A 17888-nucleotide genomic window follows, 5' to 3' on the forward strand; every position below is an offset into this window, starting at 1 on the left:
TAAAGAATTTGGCATAACAAACTCTGGCGTATAATTTAGTATACATTTTAAGATAATTCCGTAGCCAATGTTGAAATATATGATTGATTTTTAACATTTACCTAGACTTTTCCAAGAAATTAAAGTTTTCTTTTATTCCACAGTTTTCAAAGATGTTAAAACTCAGTTCAGTCTCTCAATCATGTCTAACTCTTTGCAACCTCATGGACTGCAACACACCAGGCTTCCCTATCCATCACCAACTCCTGGAGCTTGTTCAAACTCATGTCCATCGCATTGGTGATGCCATTCAACCATCGCTTCCTCTGACTTCCCCTTCTCCTCCTTCAATCTTTCCCAGCATCAAGGTCTTTTCCAGTGAGTCAGTTATTTGCATCAGGTGGCCAAAGTATTGGAGTTTCAGCTTGAGCATCAGTCCTTCCAGTGAATATATATTCAGAACTGATTTCCTTTAGGATTGACTGGTTTGATCTCCTTGCAGTCCAAAGGACTCTCAAGAGTCTTCTCCAACACCACAATTCAAAAGCATCAATTCTTCAGCACTCAGCTTTCTTTATAGTCCAACTCTCACATCCATACATGACTACTGGAAAAACCATAGCCTTGACTTGATGGACCCTTGTTGGCAAAGTAATGTCTCTGCTTTTTAATATGCAGTCTAGGTTGGTCATAATTTTCCTTCCAAGGAGTAAGCATCTTTTAATTTCATGGCTGCAATCACCGTCTGCAGTGATTTTGGAAACTCCACCAAATAAAGTCTGTCACTGTTTCCATGGTTTCCCCATCTATTTGCCATGAAGTGATGGGCCCAGATGCCATGATCTTAGTTTTTTGAATGTTGATCTTTAACCCAACTTTTTCACTCTACTCTTTCACTTTCGTCAATAGGCTCTTTAATTCTTCTCCGCTTTCTGCCATAAGGATGGTGTCAACTGCGTACCTGAGGTTATTGATCTATCTCCCAGCAATCTTGAATAATGGATTGTGGAGAATTAAATCTACTGCATTAACTACCACTATGAGTCCCATGAAGACAAATCAAATCCTATGAGATTTCTTTTTCTTTACCAGTGTATTAGTTGTGACTCCCAGGTGTCTCAGTGGTGAAGAATCTTCCTTCAATGCAGGAGACAGGTTTGATCCCTGAATTGGGAAGATCTCCTGGAATAGGAAATGGCAACCCATTCCAGTATTCTTGCCTGGAAAATTCTATTGACAGAGGATCCTGGTGAGCTGCAGTCCATGGGTCACAAAGAATCAGTCATGACTGAGCATGCATGAAGATACACATATACATACTTAGTTACATACACATACTTACATACACATACTTAGTTGACCAAGTTGACCGAGACCTGACACTTGGTTTGAACGCAATAATTATTCATTGTTAAACATTTTACAGAAGAAAAGTGTATGATTCATAGTCAGCAGACCTAAATTTTGATCCATATTTAGCCACTAGCCTAGTGGTTGTGTTTTAATTTTACCTCTGTTGACTCATAGCTATAAAGGAGGAGTCATACACATCCATTTTTTCATAATGAAATAAAATAATGTATTAGAAAAGCATTTAGAAAACTGGAAGCAATTTTTAAAAGTTTCTCAGAATGTGTTCCATGGAAAGCTGTTAATTTATTTTGAAAAAAGTGTTCTGTGATCAAGTATGTTTAAAACAGTTGAATTGAGTTTCTTTTTTTAACACTTCACCAAACTTTAATAATGTTAATATGTATTTGGATTATCCAAGTACTTATTATATTATGCAAAATTTCACAAGTTTATTTTACAGTGTTGCCATTTCTTTCTAAAATATCTCATAAGGAAACACTGTGTGTGTGTTAGTCACTCAGTCATGTCCAACTCTTTGCTACACCATGGACTGTAGCTTGCCAGGGTCCTCTGTCCATGGGGATTCTCCATGGGGATTTTCTTCTCTAGAGAAGAATGGTTGCCATGCCCCCTTCCAGAGTATCTTTTCCAACCCAGGTCTCCCACATTGCATGCAGATTCTTTACCGTCTGAGCCACCAGGGAAGCTGATGAATACTGAGAGGGTAGCCTATCCCTTCTCCAGCGGATCTTCCTGACTCAGAATGGAACCAGGGTCTCCTGCATTACAGGTGGGTTCTTTACCAGCTGAGCTACCAGAGAAGCCCTACTGGTTAAGCCCAAAACTAATGAGATTGCATTATTAGTAGTTTAGTACCCCAAATTAGCAAAAAATTCCATGTAATCAAGATAGTCAGGATATATTAAGTAAAAATAAAGGAAGCTTTGCAGCATCGATAGCTACATATAGGTTTAGAGTAGTGATTGTAATTTGGATAACAGGGACAGAAATAGAATTATGGAAACATTCCCAAAGTGTGGGAACATCATCATCATCCTTATCAGAAACAGATACAGGACTTACAGTCAGTAGAGAGGCTGGGATTTTAGACTCTAGAATATGTCTTTCTATTTGAAGTTTTCTCATTCCCCTATGTTTATGAAATTTATACTGGCTGCTGAGTTGGAAAGCTGAGTTAGGTTCAGGGATTTATTCTCTGCCAAGTGAATGGAATTTAGGTAGTTATCACCAACTGGGAAAGGAAAACATATCCCCTGATTTCAGTCACGTGTAATGCTTTACTGTTTTCAGCCTCAGTTCTTTCTAAGGAGGGTAAAGGCTAAAGAATCCTGTTTTTCTGCTAAATTGTCTGAAGAGTCAAGATGGGGAGAATAGGAGAAAGCTAAATTATTTGGGGAATAATAAAAAAGGAGATTTAGATCTTGGGAAAGATCCCTGAAGAATGAAGGTTAAGACCTTTAAGCCTGAAAAAAAGATTCATTTCTGCTCCCCACCCCCAACCCAATGAGTAAAAGGCAAGACATAGTAACAGCCACCAAAAAAATAAATAAATAAAAAGTTCTGTGACACCTGCTGAGATACCTGATGGATACTTTAGTGATGTAACCATGTCCTGTCCCCACCTTAGACCTTCAGCAGTGTCCCCATCACTTGATGATTCCTTATAGAGTGGACTGGATTGGCTGTTGATGGATGTGATAAAGTGGTAGTGGGTGAAGCTGGCCTGTGGTTGAGAACAGAATTTGCTGATTGTATCTTGTTTACCCAATGGAGGCTGGTGGAGTCTCCCAGGAGGCCCATGGAAGTCTGGATTTGACTTGGGCCTTAGGCCAAAGCTGTTAAGAAAGTCCCTGAGGCTCCCACACATTGTCACCAAACCCTCCAGGGCCCTTCGCTGGGGTTTAGGGTCTCAAAAAACCTCATGCAAATGATATTGAAAAAGATTTACCCTCCTTTATGATTAAATTTACAGATTTCCAGTTCCCTTACAATACAGCACAGCATAGCCTTGACCTTCTTACTCCACTGGTAACAAGTGGCCAAGTAAAGAAACATCGAGGACTAGATAGGAATTGCGCTGCTCCAAGTATCCATCACCAACCCTCCCATGCCTGGGGATTGCCATCCAGTGGGCCCTGCACTCAGGGGAATGAGTAGTCCAGGCCCATCCTCCCACATGGAATCCTAGAGAGTAAAAACATAACAACTAAGGAGCTTATAAAACAAGTATGTCAAGGGAAGAATTCAAAGGGGACATGCCAAGGGTAAAGAAGAGCTTTAATTTGCTTATGAAATTGAAAGTCCTGGGCTTCTCATAGTAATTGCAGTTAAAAAGCAACCCCTGCTCTTATGCATTTTATGACTCTTGAAAAACAAAACCCATGTGTAAAGGGACAACACAATTATACTATGTACTATGACTAATACACGGGTGCCTTTGTGGCCTATGGTATATGCTTTATAAATCCTGTTGTAGTGAATAAAATTGAGTTAGAGATGGGGGAAGGGAGAATCTCTGGTCCTTGAGTATTTCTCTAGACAGTGTACTTTGTTATTTTTAATTAGTGGAGCTAATGATGAACATTTTTGGACAATTTCATACCAGAGGAAGGCAGTAAGTTCCAAATAGAGACCTAAGATTTCGAAGATGCTCTGCGGTGAGCTCCATGGGAAGGAAATACAAGGAGAGGTGATATTTGGATACATAGGGCTGATTCACTTTGCTGAACAGTAGAAAGTAACACAGCATGTGAAAGCAACTAGACTTCTAGACAATGTTTTTAAAAAATCCAATGAAATTTGAGCTGCAGGATGCTCTGCTGCTCCTCAGCTCTACCACTTCCGCTCCCATCTCACAGTCTCGCACCTTCTGTGTCTTCTCTCTTGCTTGCCCCGCCCCCAGATACCTGTCTGTCAACTCTCCCACTTTATATAGATCTCTGATAAATGTTACTTTTTCAGATAGGACTTCCCTGATCTTTGTTGTTGTGGTTGAGTTGCTCAGTCATGTCTGACTCTTTGCGAACCCATGGACTGCAGCACACCAGGCTTCCCCCGTCCTTCACCATCTCCTGGAGCTTGTTCAAACTCATGTCCATTGAGTCAGTGATGCCATCCAACCGTCTCATCCTCTGTCGTCCCCTTCTCCTCCTGCCTTCAATCTTTCCCAGCATCAGGGTTTCTTCTCTTTTTTTGCAGGGGTTGTGGGGGGTGGGGTGGGAGGTGGTTAGTGGGTTTCTTCTAATGAGTCAGCTCTTCACATCAGGTAGCCAAAATATTGGCACTTCAGCTTCAGCATCAGTCCTTCCGATGAATATTCAGGACTGATTTTCTTTAGGATTGACTGGTTTGATCTCCTTGCAGTCCAAAGGACTCACAAGAGTCATCTTCAGCACCACAGTTCAAAAGCATCAATTCTTCGGTGCTCAGCCTTCTTTAGGAGAAGGCAATGGCAACCCACTCCAGTACTCTTGTCTGGAAAATCCCATGGATGCCTCAAGGAACCTATTAGGCTGCAGTCCATGGGGTCTCTAGGAGTCGGACACGACTAAGTGACTTCACTTTCACTTTTCATTTTCATGCATTGGAGAAGGAAATGGCAACCCACTCCAGTATTCTTGCCTGGAGAGTCCCAGGGACGGGCGAGCCTGGTGGGCTGCCGTCTATGGGGTCGCACAGAGTCGGACAGGACTGAAGAGACTTAGCAGCAGCAGCAGCAGCAGGCTTCCTTATGGTCCAACTCTCACATTCCTACCACCAAAAAAACCACAGCTTTGACTGTATGGACCTTTGTTGGCAAAGTAATGTCTCTGCTTTTTAATATGCCATCCAGGTTTGTCACAGCTTTTCTTCCAAGGAGCAAGCGTCTTTTAATTTCATGGCAAGCATCTTAAATGTCACTTTTTCAGAAAGGACTTCCCTGGTCTACTTACATAAAATTATCTCCATTGTCAGCCCCGACCCACAGTTTCCCACCCATTCTCTATCCATTATGTTACTGTAGGCATCTTTATAGCTTTATCATCTCCTGGTTTATGTTTATTTATGTTCTATCTCTTTTCATTAAAACTGTAAGAGCCAAGAGAATACAGATGCATATTGGTCTGTTCACTGATGATAGATTATGCCTAGAATAATTTCTTGCATATAATAGGCATGTAAGAAATATTTGTTTAGTGAATAGTGTTAAATAAAAAGAGAGTTTTATGTTATACTTCCCTGTATGTACTATAGACTATGAATAAATATATAATAATAAATATATATTATACTATATACATAATCTTATATAAATCAGTGTATATATATTATTTTTATGTTTTCAAAAATAGTGATTTTCTTTTTTTAAATTCATTTATTTTTTATTGACACATAGTTGATTTAAAATGTATTAGATTCAGGTGTACAGAAAAGTGATTCTGATATATATATATGTATAAATAGTGCTGCAGTGAACATTGGGATGCGTGTATCTTTTTGAATTATGGTTTTCTCTGGATATATGCCCAGGAGTGGGGTTATTGGATCATACGGTGTGTGCTCAGTCATGTCCAACTCTTTGCGACCCCATGAACTGCAGCCCACCAAGGTCCCCTGCCCATAGGCTTTTACAAGCAGGAACACTGGAGTAGGGGATATGGTAGTTCTATTTTAGTTCTTTAAGGTCCCTCCATACTGTTCTCCATTGTGGCTGTACCAATTTACATTCCCACCCACAGTGATGAGAAAGGTTCCATTTTCTCCACACCCTCTTTGGCATTTGTTATTTGTAGACTTTTTGATGAGGGCCATTCTGACCTGTGTAACGTGATACCTCATTTTCATTTTAATTTGCATTTTGCTAATACTTACTGATGTTGAGCATCTTTTTTTGTGCTTTTTGTCCATCTGTATGTCTTCTTTGCAGAAATGTATGTTTAGGTCTTCTGCCCATTTTTTGAATTATAGGAGCTCTTTGTATATTTTAGATATTAATCCCTTGTTGGTTGCATCATTTGCAAATATTTTCTCCCATTCTGTGGGTTTTCAACAAATGAAGTAGAAGAATGGTTTACTTGAGAGGAATATGAGGATAATAGTGTGACTGTTACCCTCTATCATTATATTTTTTCATATTTGAAACCTCTTGCCTCTTTAAGACATGCAAAATATATATATATATATATATAATTTTGCATTCAGTTGTGGTTTCCTACAGCTTTCATCCCTTTAGTAATAGCTCTGGTGATGCTTTTTCACCCAAGAAGTCCTTAAAAGGACATTCATGATTATAGTAACACACACAAAACAATAGGAGAACATAGCACAGGGAAAAATATAAATGAGAAAGGAAAATATTTTGCCTACAGAAACACACATTCAGCTATCTGCCTTTCTCATGATATTATTAAAAATATCTTTGCTTGGTTGAAACCATTTTGTTTCCATGCTAACTTCTCATTTGCTTCCCCTGTGAACTTTTTAAATTCCATGTTTGGCAGCAGTTTTGTTTTCCTTGGAACTAAGTACTGTATAACATTCTGTTAGCTAAAGGCAGTGATGTAGAAATTGATTATTAAAAATAAAAGAGGAATTTATTCCATAAGGATGAAAATTACTTAGTGTCAAGGAAGTTAGGATTTTCAAAATGCTTTTTGTAACAAATTATGTTTCTTTGCAAGGAAGTATATTTTTTTTCCTGGGAATAAATTTAAGATCTTTTTACCCATCCTGATTAATGGGAACTGAGAATGAAGGAAAGGTATACAGTTTTAAAGAGAATTCCTTCTGTTTGCCATGTGTAGTCATAAACTTGGTGACCTGTATGTCCTCAAACTTCCTGGTAAGATGTTTATTAAAATATTATTACCCAGAGGAGTAATCACTGTTAAATAGCCAAGGGGGTATTTTTAATAGAAGGTGAGAGATAGACATTTTTTTCTTCCTGAATTAAGAAGCCCTGTACTCTTTATCAAACAGAATATATTTGAATTTCCTATTTATTATTCATGTTTTAGTCTTACTTTCTCTCTCTCTCTCTCCTATATTTCTAGAACCTTTGTATAACAGATTATAAAATCAGAAGAATTCCTCCTCCAAAAAGAGTATCATACCATATTAATAAACTTTCTCTTTTCCCAGAGTGGCCTAGGGGGCCACTGCTATTCACTCACCTTGAACATTTAGTCCGTATGAATTCAATTGCAAAAAGAAAAAAAAATGATTCCACAAAGTCTACTTCTGTCCATAACCCATTTCTGTCTTTCATCTAATCCCATGATAATATCAAATGACTACATTGGACATCTGCAACTTAACACTGATTCTACCTATTGATTCAAAGGATGTTTTGACTTTCTCCCTGGTGTGATATCAACATCAATTTGCACGGAATTCTGCAATTCATTGACTTAGGATGCAAGGTCTCTTCTTCAGTATTTATTATAACTGACTAATTTTTTTTTTCATTTGTCCTGATCATTAGTAAAGAGAGTGGGGCTAGGGAGGGATCACTGTACTTTCAAAACTTTTAGTTTATGGTTCTGCTTTAATGGGAATACTGATGAGCAGTCAAATGCTTCATTCTAATTTAAATAATCTGTAGTATTAAATAAGTCAGGCAGTTTATCATACTATGAATAGCTTTTTTAAAAATGATGCTGAAAGAATGGTGTACATTTTAGTCTTGGATCCATGATCTGAGGACAATACTGTAAAATAAGTAATGTAAATAGTGTAAACATTTCAGAGGCTATCATCTACTACTATGAAGCTGATCCTCACTCACCCCTCACCTGTGCTGAATATGCAATGATCTTGGGAAGGAATAGAGTCCTGACACCCTAACCAGTACCCCCCACCCCGCCAACCTCTTTCTCAGCATTTAATAAAAAAATGCGAGAAAATACTAGAGTAAACCTCATACACTTAATACTGAGATAATGTTAAATTTTGGCTCAAATTACTTTAATGAAAAATAAGTTTTTAATGATAAAGCCCTTGTATGATTTCCTCAAGTCCAAAGGGACAAAAATGTTTTGTTACTTTCCTTTCCCTCTCTTTTTGAATAGAGGACATTCCAGCATCTCATTCACTGTTTCAGAGTTTATTATTTTTTAAATATTTTGCATAGCATGTAGATTACTGTAACTTTTAATTAACTTTAAAAAAGTAGTAGCAGTATCGTTTTGAAATACTACCACATGCTTGGTCAACTCAGATTCTTAAAAATATTATAATAATTGTATCGATTGGAATTCCCTGGTGGCTCAGATGGTAAAGAATCTGCCTGCTATGCCGGAGACCCAGGTTTAATCCCTGGGTTGGAAAGGTCTCCTGGAGAAGGGAATGACAACCCACTCCAATATTCTTGCCTGGAGAATTCAATGGACAAAGGAGCCTGGTGGGCTACAGTCCATGGGGTCACAAAGAGTCAGACACAACTGAGCAACTAACACAAACACACACACACAATGATATTAATACATAATATAAGTATATAATGATACAATGAAATAGAATTCCTTTGGCCTAAATCTTTCTCATTAGTCTATTGTATACTGCAAGGAAATAACTCTGTCTGATACATAACACATTTAGTATATTTACTATTTTATAGTTTATTTAAAAAAGAGAGAGAAACTATTAAAAGTTTATAAGTTTTAGTTTATAAATTATCAAATTCTCTTCTGTAATAAGTGAAGACCCAACTGAGTCACATTTGGAATGTTTTTATTGTTTGACTAAAAGTCATCCTTAAGAGAGTTATTGGCAGAGGGCAGTGAATTCTAAGTTTTTCTTATTTTAGTTCTGATCTTGGAGAAATGTTATGTTCTTGACTTAGCACTTGTCATCATTAAATATTCTCCCTTAAATTAGTATAAGTGGATTACAAAGTATGTTTGTTATTTATTTACCTCTTTTTATTTTTATACTCATGTGTAGTAGAATTTACCAAATTACCCTGCTAGTTTAAATTCACTAGCGAGAAGATAATGGTCATAACAACATTTTATAAACTATTTTCTTGAGAAGACCTAGACAAAATAGTAAGAGAGGAGAAAGTAAGCCTTCTGCTTAGAAATCATTTTTCTCTTATCAGTCTAGTACCCAAGTTTATCATCTCTTTATAATTGCCAAAGAAAGCATCTCATCTCCCTATTATAAATCAAAGATACTCCCAGAATTTCAGTAAGATGACTGAAATGTGTCAATGGTTTTGATAGTTCTAGTGAATAATTGATTAAATATTCTTACTTTATATGTTTCTGAATCAGACTTTTTCATTGGTTGATTAATATTTAATCTTATAATTAACTTTAAACTAACATTAATGAATATTTACTGGCAGATGTATGCTAATAAATCTACAAATTGAAAAATTAAAGCATTAAGGACAGATCACCTATGCAAGCATTCAATTTTACATGATGACTGTCTTTGGCTAATTCACCCAGGATTGTGTGCTAGCCAAACTATACTTAAATGATTACAGTAATTCCAAGGCTTATAATAATTGACTTTCTTATTAAAAATGAGTAATTTAAAATTACTTAATTGTATTTTTCACTTATTATACCATGAGCATTTCTCATGTAATTTTTAAAGCTTCTAAAAGTCAAATTTTAATTGCTATGTTCTTTTCTTTTATATACTATAATTTTGTGAATAGTTCCCCTTATGTTGGACAACACAGTGATTAGCACAGTGTAACTACTGGATTTTGAAAATTTTATCTACTGATCAAAGGTATGGATATTTAATAGTATATCAGTTCAGTTCAGTCACTCAGTCGTGTCCGACACTTTGCGTCCCCATGAATCGCAGCACACCAGGCCTCCCTGTCCATCACCAACTCCCAGAGATTACTCAAACTCATGTCCATTGAGTCGGTGATGCCATCAAGCCATCTCATCCTCTGTCGTCCCCTTCTCCTCCTGCCCTCAACCCCTCCCAGCATCAGGGTCTTTTCCAGTGAGTCAACTCTTCGCATGAGGTAGCCAAAGTATTGGAGTTTCAGCTTCAGCATCAGTCCTTCCAGTGAACACCCAGGACTCATCTCCTTTAGGATGGACTGGTTGGATCTCCTTGCAGTCCAAGGGACTGTCAAGAGTCTTCTCCAACACCACAGTTCAAAAGCATCAATTTTTCAGTGCTCAGCTTCCCTCACAGTTCAACTCTCACATCCATACATGACCACTGGAAAAACCATAGCCTTGACTAGACCGACATTTGTTGGCAAAGTAATGTCTCTGCGTTTTAATATGCTGTCTAGGTTGGTCATAACTTTCCTTCCAAGGAGTAAGTGTCTTTTAGTTTCATGGCTGCAATCACGATCTGCAGTGATTTTGGAGCCCAAAAAATAAAGTCTGACACTGTTTCCACTGTTTCCCCACCTGTTTCCCATGAAGTGATGGGACCGGATGCCATGATCTTAGTTTTCTGAATGTTGAGCTTTAAGCCAACTTTTTCACTCTCCTCTTTCACTTTCATCAAGAGTCTTTTTAGTTCCTCTTCACTTTCTGCCATAAAGGTGGTGTCATCTGCATATTTGAGGTTATTGATATTTCTCCCGGCAATCTTGATTCCAGCTTGTGCTTCTTCCAGCCTAGCATTTCTCATGATATACTCTGCATTAAGTTAAATAAGCAGGGTGACAATATACAGCCTTGACATACTCCTTTTCCTATTTGGAACCAGTCTGTTCCATGTCCAGTTCTAACTGTTGCTTCCTGACCTGCATACAGGTTTCTCAAGAGGCAGGTCAGGTGGTCTAGTATTCCCATCTCTTTCAGAATTTTCCACAGTTTATTGTGATCCACACAGTCAAAGGCTTTGGCATAGTCAATAAAGCAGAAATAGATGTTTTTCTGGAACTTTTGCTTTTTCAATGATCCAGTGGATGTTGGCAATTTGATCTCTGGTTCCTCTGCCTTTTCTAAAACCAGCTTGAACATATGGAAATTCATGGTTCACATATTGCTGAAGCCTGGCTTGGAGAATTTTGAGCATTACTTTACTAGCATGTGAGGTGAGTGCAATTGTGCAGTAGTTTGAGTGTCCTTTGGGATTGCCTTTCTTTGAGATTGGACTGGAAAACTGACCTTTTCCAGTCCTGTGGCCACTGCTGAGTTTTCCAAATTTGCTGGCACATTGAGTGCAGCACTTTCACAGCATCATCTTTCAGGATTTGAAATAGCTCAACTGGAATTCCATCACCTCCACTAGCATTGTTCGTAGTGGTGCTTTCTAAGTCCCACTTGACTTCACATTCCAGGATGTCTGGCTCTAGGTGAGTGATCACACCATCGTGATTATCTGGGTCATGAAGATCTTTTTTTGTATAGTTCTTCTGTGTATTCTTGCCACCTCTTCTGAATATCTTCTGCTTCTGTTAGGTCCATACCATTTCTGTCCTTTATTGAACCCATCTTTGCATGAAATGTTCCCTTGGTATCTCTAATTTTCTTGAAGAGATCCAGTCTTTCCCATTTTGTTGCTTTCCTCTATTTCTTTGCATTGATCGCTGAGGAAGGCTTTCTTATCTCTCCTTGCTATTCTTTGGAACTCTGCATTCAAATGGAAATACCTTTCCTTTTCTCCTTTGCTTTTCACTTCTCTTCTTTTCACAGCTATTTGTAAGGCCTCCTCAGACAGCAGTTTTGCCTGTTTGCATTTCTTTTCCTTGGGGATGGTCTTGATTCCTGTCTCCTGTACAATATCACGAACCTCGGTCCATAGTTCATCAGGCACTCTGTCTATCAGATCTAGTCCCTTAAATCTATTTCTCACTTCCACTGTATAGTCATAAGGGATTTGATTTAGGTCATACTTGAATGGTCTAGTGGTTTTCCCTACTTTCTTCAATTTAAGTCTGAATTTGGCATTAAAGAGTTCATGAGTATATAGTATGTATTAAAATTAACATATATGTTGTGTGTCTATATAAGTGTGTTGTATATTTATGCATGTATATCTCAGTATATATGTTTTCTATATAATAACAATATATGTGTACACTTATCTCCCTAAATCCTCACCTAATATTCAACATAAGCAATTTTCAAATAAAGTAGGCAACAGTAGTTTTTTGTTATTGTTTATATTGAGTTTCTTTCACTTCTAATAAAATTAGTTATTTCCCGTAAATCTCTTGACTTGATATTTATTGTGTGAATTGTCCTTATCCTTTCTTCCAGTTATCTACTAGGGTTGTGTTTCTTTAAAATGTGTAGAGTTCTTAGTGGACTGAAGATGTTATTCTTTACCTACCATTTACTGCCGACATTTTACCAGTGTGACATTTGTGAAAGCTGATCAGGTATCCTGATCAGTTGATCTGACTTTTTTTAAAATTTGGAAAATCTTTTTTTATTACAAGATAGTTTAAGTATTTGTTTTCCTTTTGTTCTGATACTTACAGTTTAATCTTTTTAAAATGACTTTTTATCTACCTAGAGTTTATGTATCTTATAAGGTTCGGCTCCATAATTTTTTCTTTTTTCCATTGATCGAATAATTCATCAAAAACTCATTAATTTTTGTGTTTTCTTTTTCACATTTTGTTACTACATATACTTGAATTTATTTCAGAACTGTCCACTACATTTCATTCATTTATATTTCGAGTCATGAATCATTATCCTATAATTTGAATTAAATTTTATTATTTTAATATACTTTAATAACCACTAGGGCATATTTACCCCTTCTGATACTTTGATTCTTGGTTTATTCTCTAAGATAACATTTAGGCTCTTTTTTTTTTTTCAATATCTTTAAAAAATGCAGACAACTTTTGATTGAAATTGAGTTAAACCTATAAATTTATTTGGGTAGAAATGAACACAATTTATTGAATTAACTTCTCAAACAGGAGCATTTTATGTTCATCAGTGAAGCTTTACCGTTTTCTATGTATGATCATCAAACATTTCTTGATAATGTTCAAGAGCATATTACTTTTTGTTGCTATTATGAACAGTTTCTCTGTCTTTTGTTGTATCTACTGAGGAGTCAGTGCTATTGAATAGAAAAACTAATATATATAAACATGCTTTACAATATGTCTTGTTAGCATAACAGCTTCTTATTGGTAAGGAGTTTTTTCATTGGTACATATGACTAGTGAGTGACTAGACAGAGAAATGGAATTTTATTCCTCTTGGTTGATATCTTGCATTTTCTTAATATTCTTCATGGTAAATGTTATTTTTGGCAAATAAATATCATGATCTGAAGCAAAGTAGCCCAGTGCTGTTACAACCCTGGAAATAACTCTATAATATCTTATAGTCTGTGTTTTTATAAAAATCTATATTTGTAACTTTGGGGGCATATTTCAGATTAAATAATTTTTGCTCCTTAGAACTCTCATATTTTTGTGATTTATCAAAACAATTTAAAATTATTGAAATATTTTGGCCTTCTGGTTCTTATCATTTTTGACAGTAGGCTAGGCTACACTAGTAGATTTCTGCAGGATATTTTGTTAATAAGCTAGAAGCTTATGCCTTGTAAATAAAGCTTAACATGGTATAACATCTCTCTAGAATGTTCCTGACAAAGACTAGGAAAGCTGTACATTAGCAGACTTGTTTAGTCACACAGTGATATTAAAATATCTTCAAAACAATGAGTAATTGAAATATTAGCTATCAAGTCAGAAGTTGATTTTATTTTTCAATCTGTTTGTAGGACACAAGTTAACCTTAAAAATGCATTCTAATATACAGTAGGTACAGACAAATACATTTTGATTCCACTATACAAGGTACTTAGAATTGATGGGGAATACGTGTAAATCTATGGCTGATTCATATCAATGTATGACAAAACCCACTGAAATGTTGTGAAGTAATTAGCCTCCAACTAATAAAAAAAAAAAAAAAGACCTAGACAAAAAACAAAAACAAAAACAAACAAACAAACAAAACATAGAATCAGAAAGTGCATTGTTAGATGCAAGGGGTAGGGGCAAGGTTGGGGAGGACTTAGTGTTTAATGGGGACAGTGTCAGTTGAGGAAAGGGAAAGATTAGGGAGATGGCTGACGGTAAGAGTTGCACAACAATGTGAATGAACTTGGTGCCATAGAAATATACAGTTTAAATACGGTTAAAAAAGCATGCTATGTGACTTTTACCACAATAAAAAATAATTTTTAAAAAGAGCTGTATGACTTTAGATATGTTAATTTATATTTGTGAGGGCTATTTGATACCTTACTGTTAAAACATAGGTTTGAAAAAGCCTATTATTCTTTAAAAGAGAGAGTAGAAATTGTTGCCATGTAAATAGGTGTCATTTAATTTACTGTCAAGAATTTTCTGGCAAGATTTTAATTTACTGGCAAGAATACACAGAAGAACTATACAAAAAAGATCTTCATGACCCAAATAATCATGATGGTGTTATCACTCACCTAGAGCCAGACATCCTGGAATACGAAGTCAACTGGGTCTTAGGAAGCATCACTACTAACAAAGCTAGTGGAGGTGATAGAATTCCAGTTGAGCTATTTCAAATCCTAAAAGATGATGCTTTGAAAGTGTTGCACTCAGTATGTCAGCAAATTTGGAAAACTCAGCAGTGGCCACAGGACTGGAAAAGGTCAGTTTTCATTCCAGTCCCAAAGAAAGGCAATGCCAAAGAATGCTCAAACTACCACGCAATTGCACTCATCTCACACTCTAGCAAAGTAATGCTCAAAATTCTCCAAGCCAGGCTTCAACTGTACATGAATATCTAGATGTTCAAGCTGGTTTTAGAAAAGGCAGAGGAACCAGAGATCAAATTGCCAGCATCCATTGGATCATCAAAAAAGCAAGAGAGTGCCAGAAAAACATCTACTTCTGCTTTATTAACTATGCCAAAGCCTTTGACTGTGTGAATCACAACAAACTGTAGAAAATTGTCCAAGAGATGGGAATACCAGACCACCTGACCTACCTTTTGAGAAATCTGTATGCAAGTCAGGAAGCAACAGTTAGAACTGGACATGGAACAACAGACTACTTCCAAATTAGGAAAGGAGTACGTCAAGGCTGTATATTGTCATCCTTTTTATTTAACATATATGAAGAGTACATCATGAGAAATGCTGGGCTGGATGAAGCACAAGCTGGAATCAAGATTGCTGGGAGAAATGGCTATAACCTCAGATATGCAAATGACACCACCCTTATGGCAGAAAGCAAAGAAGAACTAAAGAGCTTCTTGATGAAAGTGAAAGAGGAGAGTGAAAAAGTTGGCTTAAAACTCAGTATTCAGAAAACTAAGATCATGGCATCCGGTCCCATCACTTCATTTCAAATAGATGGGGAAACAGTGGAAACAGTGAGAGACTTTATTTTTGGGGGCTCCAAAATCACTGCAGATGGTGACTGCAGCTGTGAAATTAAAAGACTCTTGCTCTTGGAAGAAAAATTATAACCAACCTGGACAGCATATTAAAAAGCAGAGACATTACTTTGCCAACAAGGGTCCATCTAGTGAAAGTTATGGTTTTTCCAGTAGTCATGTATGGATGTGAGGGTTGGACTGTAAAGAAAGCTGAGTGCCAAAGAATTGATGCCTTTGAACTGTTATGTTGGAGAAGACTCTTGAGAGTCCCTTGGAGCACAAAGAGATCAAGCCAGTGCATCTTAAAGGAGATCAATCCTGAATATTCATTGGAAGAACTGACACTGAAGCTGAAACTCCAATATTTTGGTCACCTGATGTGAAGAACTGACTCATTTAAAAGACCCTGATGCTGGGAAAGATTGAAGGCAGAAGGAGAAGGGGATGACAGAGGATGAGATGGTTGAATGGCATCACTAACTCGATGGATGTGAGTTTGAGTAAGCTCTGGGAGTTGGTGATGAATAGGGAAACCTGTTGCAATCCATGGGGTCACAAAGAGTCAGACACGACTGTGTGACTGAACTGAACTGAATTGAATTTACTGTCATTACTATATTGTCTTGACCTCTGGGGCTTCCCAGCGGGCACTAGTGGTAAAGAACCCTCCTACCAGTGTAGGAGTCATAAGAGAAGCAGGTTTGATCCCTGGGTTGGGAAGATTCCCTGGAGGAGTACATGGCAACCCACTCGAGTACTCTTGTCTGGAGAATCCCTCGGACAGAGGAGTCTGGCAGGCTAAAGCTATTTAATACGTTACTATTATAACATAGGTTTCAAAAGTCTATTATTCTATAAAAGAAAGACTATAAATTGTTGACATATAAAATAGGTATCATTTAATTTGCTGTCATTATTATTTTGTCTTGCAGCTCATGGGGCATTCAGAATGGGACCACAAACGAGGGCCACGAGGATCACAGGTAAGTTTCTTTTCCTTTTTTGCATTTTGTTGCTTAACACTTGGAGCCATGGCTTTTCTAAAACTCAAGAAATAAGGACAGAGAAGAAGAGGCACAGCAGTCATGCCATTTGTTTTTATTTAAGTTAGCTGTAATTAAAGTCTGGTTTCAGATCCCAAGGGCAGATATCAGTATATTCCTCTGAAGAGCTCTTTAGTATCCCAGATTGGTTGTGTTCATGTTCCTCTGAATAGAGATTTTCTATTCATCTCATCTCTGCAGAACTTATTTTGATCAGCAACCTACTCTCTTGATTTTATTCACTTCCTTTGATAATTTTCCTATGTATTTCTTCTTGTCTCTATCTTCCTGGTTTTGGTTAAATATTTTGAAATATAATCACAGTAAGCCCTGAACTAATTAGAGATTTTGTCTCTAAATGAACTGTCTTCATCTTAGGGAAATAGAAAGATGAAAGGACCTATTATTTAGAAAAAGAAACAAATTATAAACCTTTCTATATTACCAGACTGTTCTCATTGTCTTACTTTATGTCTTAGGCAAGGAGAAATCTTCCATGACGCATTTATGCTTTTTAATGACCTAATTAGACAATGTGGGTTTGTTTTGCTTTCAAAATTACTTTGCCTGACAGAATAAAGCCTGAGTTTTACACTGAGAAAATTGTCTCTCCTCCTAGGGTACTTTGTGAAGAAATAGAAAAATCACTTTTCTCTTAGTTGCCTGCACTTACCTGACTATAAACATGCCAAATAAAAAATGACACTAAAAATATGGTTAAGAGAAAGAGAATTGGATGTGCATTATTGCATATGAAAAATCATTTTGAAATATGAAATTCTCCCCAGGGTTTTACCAAGTTGACATGACCTGTGCTGTCATTAAGTTTTCATAGATAACAGCTTAATTTAGGTCACTGAGAAAGTACAACCAAGTCAGTCAGTTGTTTTTAGTGGCAAGTTTAATAGCTGTGTTTTCATTTCTGTCTGATATCAATTTGATGAGTAGATAATATAAATCAGTCCAACTAAATCAGCATTACCCAGAAGAATTTAGGTCTCACTTTCCCTTACTCTTACTTCTCCCTTTCTATTTTCTCCAACAACGCGCCCTCTGTACACATTTAATATGTTAAATCAGAATTTGCTGCCAGATTGGTAATGAATACATGGTAAATTATGTGTAATTCTAGACCTATCAAAGGTAAAGATGAGCAACAGCAGGAAACCCC

General features: G+C 36.9%; 1 protein-coding gene across 1 annotated transcript in view; it reads left to right on the forward strand.

The window, feature by feature from the left end:
- PDE3A (phosphodiesterase 3A) overlaps nucleotides 1-17888 on the forward strand; it is a 356553-nt gene that overhangs the window by 198010 nt on the left and 140655 nt on the right. Inside the window, exon 2 of the mRNA XM_043880675.1 lies at nucleotides 16607-16657. Within this exon, the coding sequence (XP_043736610.1) occupies nucleotides 16607-16657 (51 nt within the window). The remainder of the gene's footprint in view (nucleotides 1-16606; nucleotides 16658-17888) is intronic.

This window comes from Cervus elaphus, chromosome 22 (genome assembly GCF_910594005.1).
Source record: "Cervus elaphus chromosome 22, mCerEla1.1, whole genome shotgun sequence".
Lineage (NCBI taxonomy): Eukaryota > Metazoa > Chordata > Mammalia > Artiodactyla > Cervidae > Cervus > Cervus elaphus.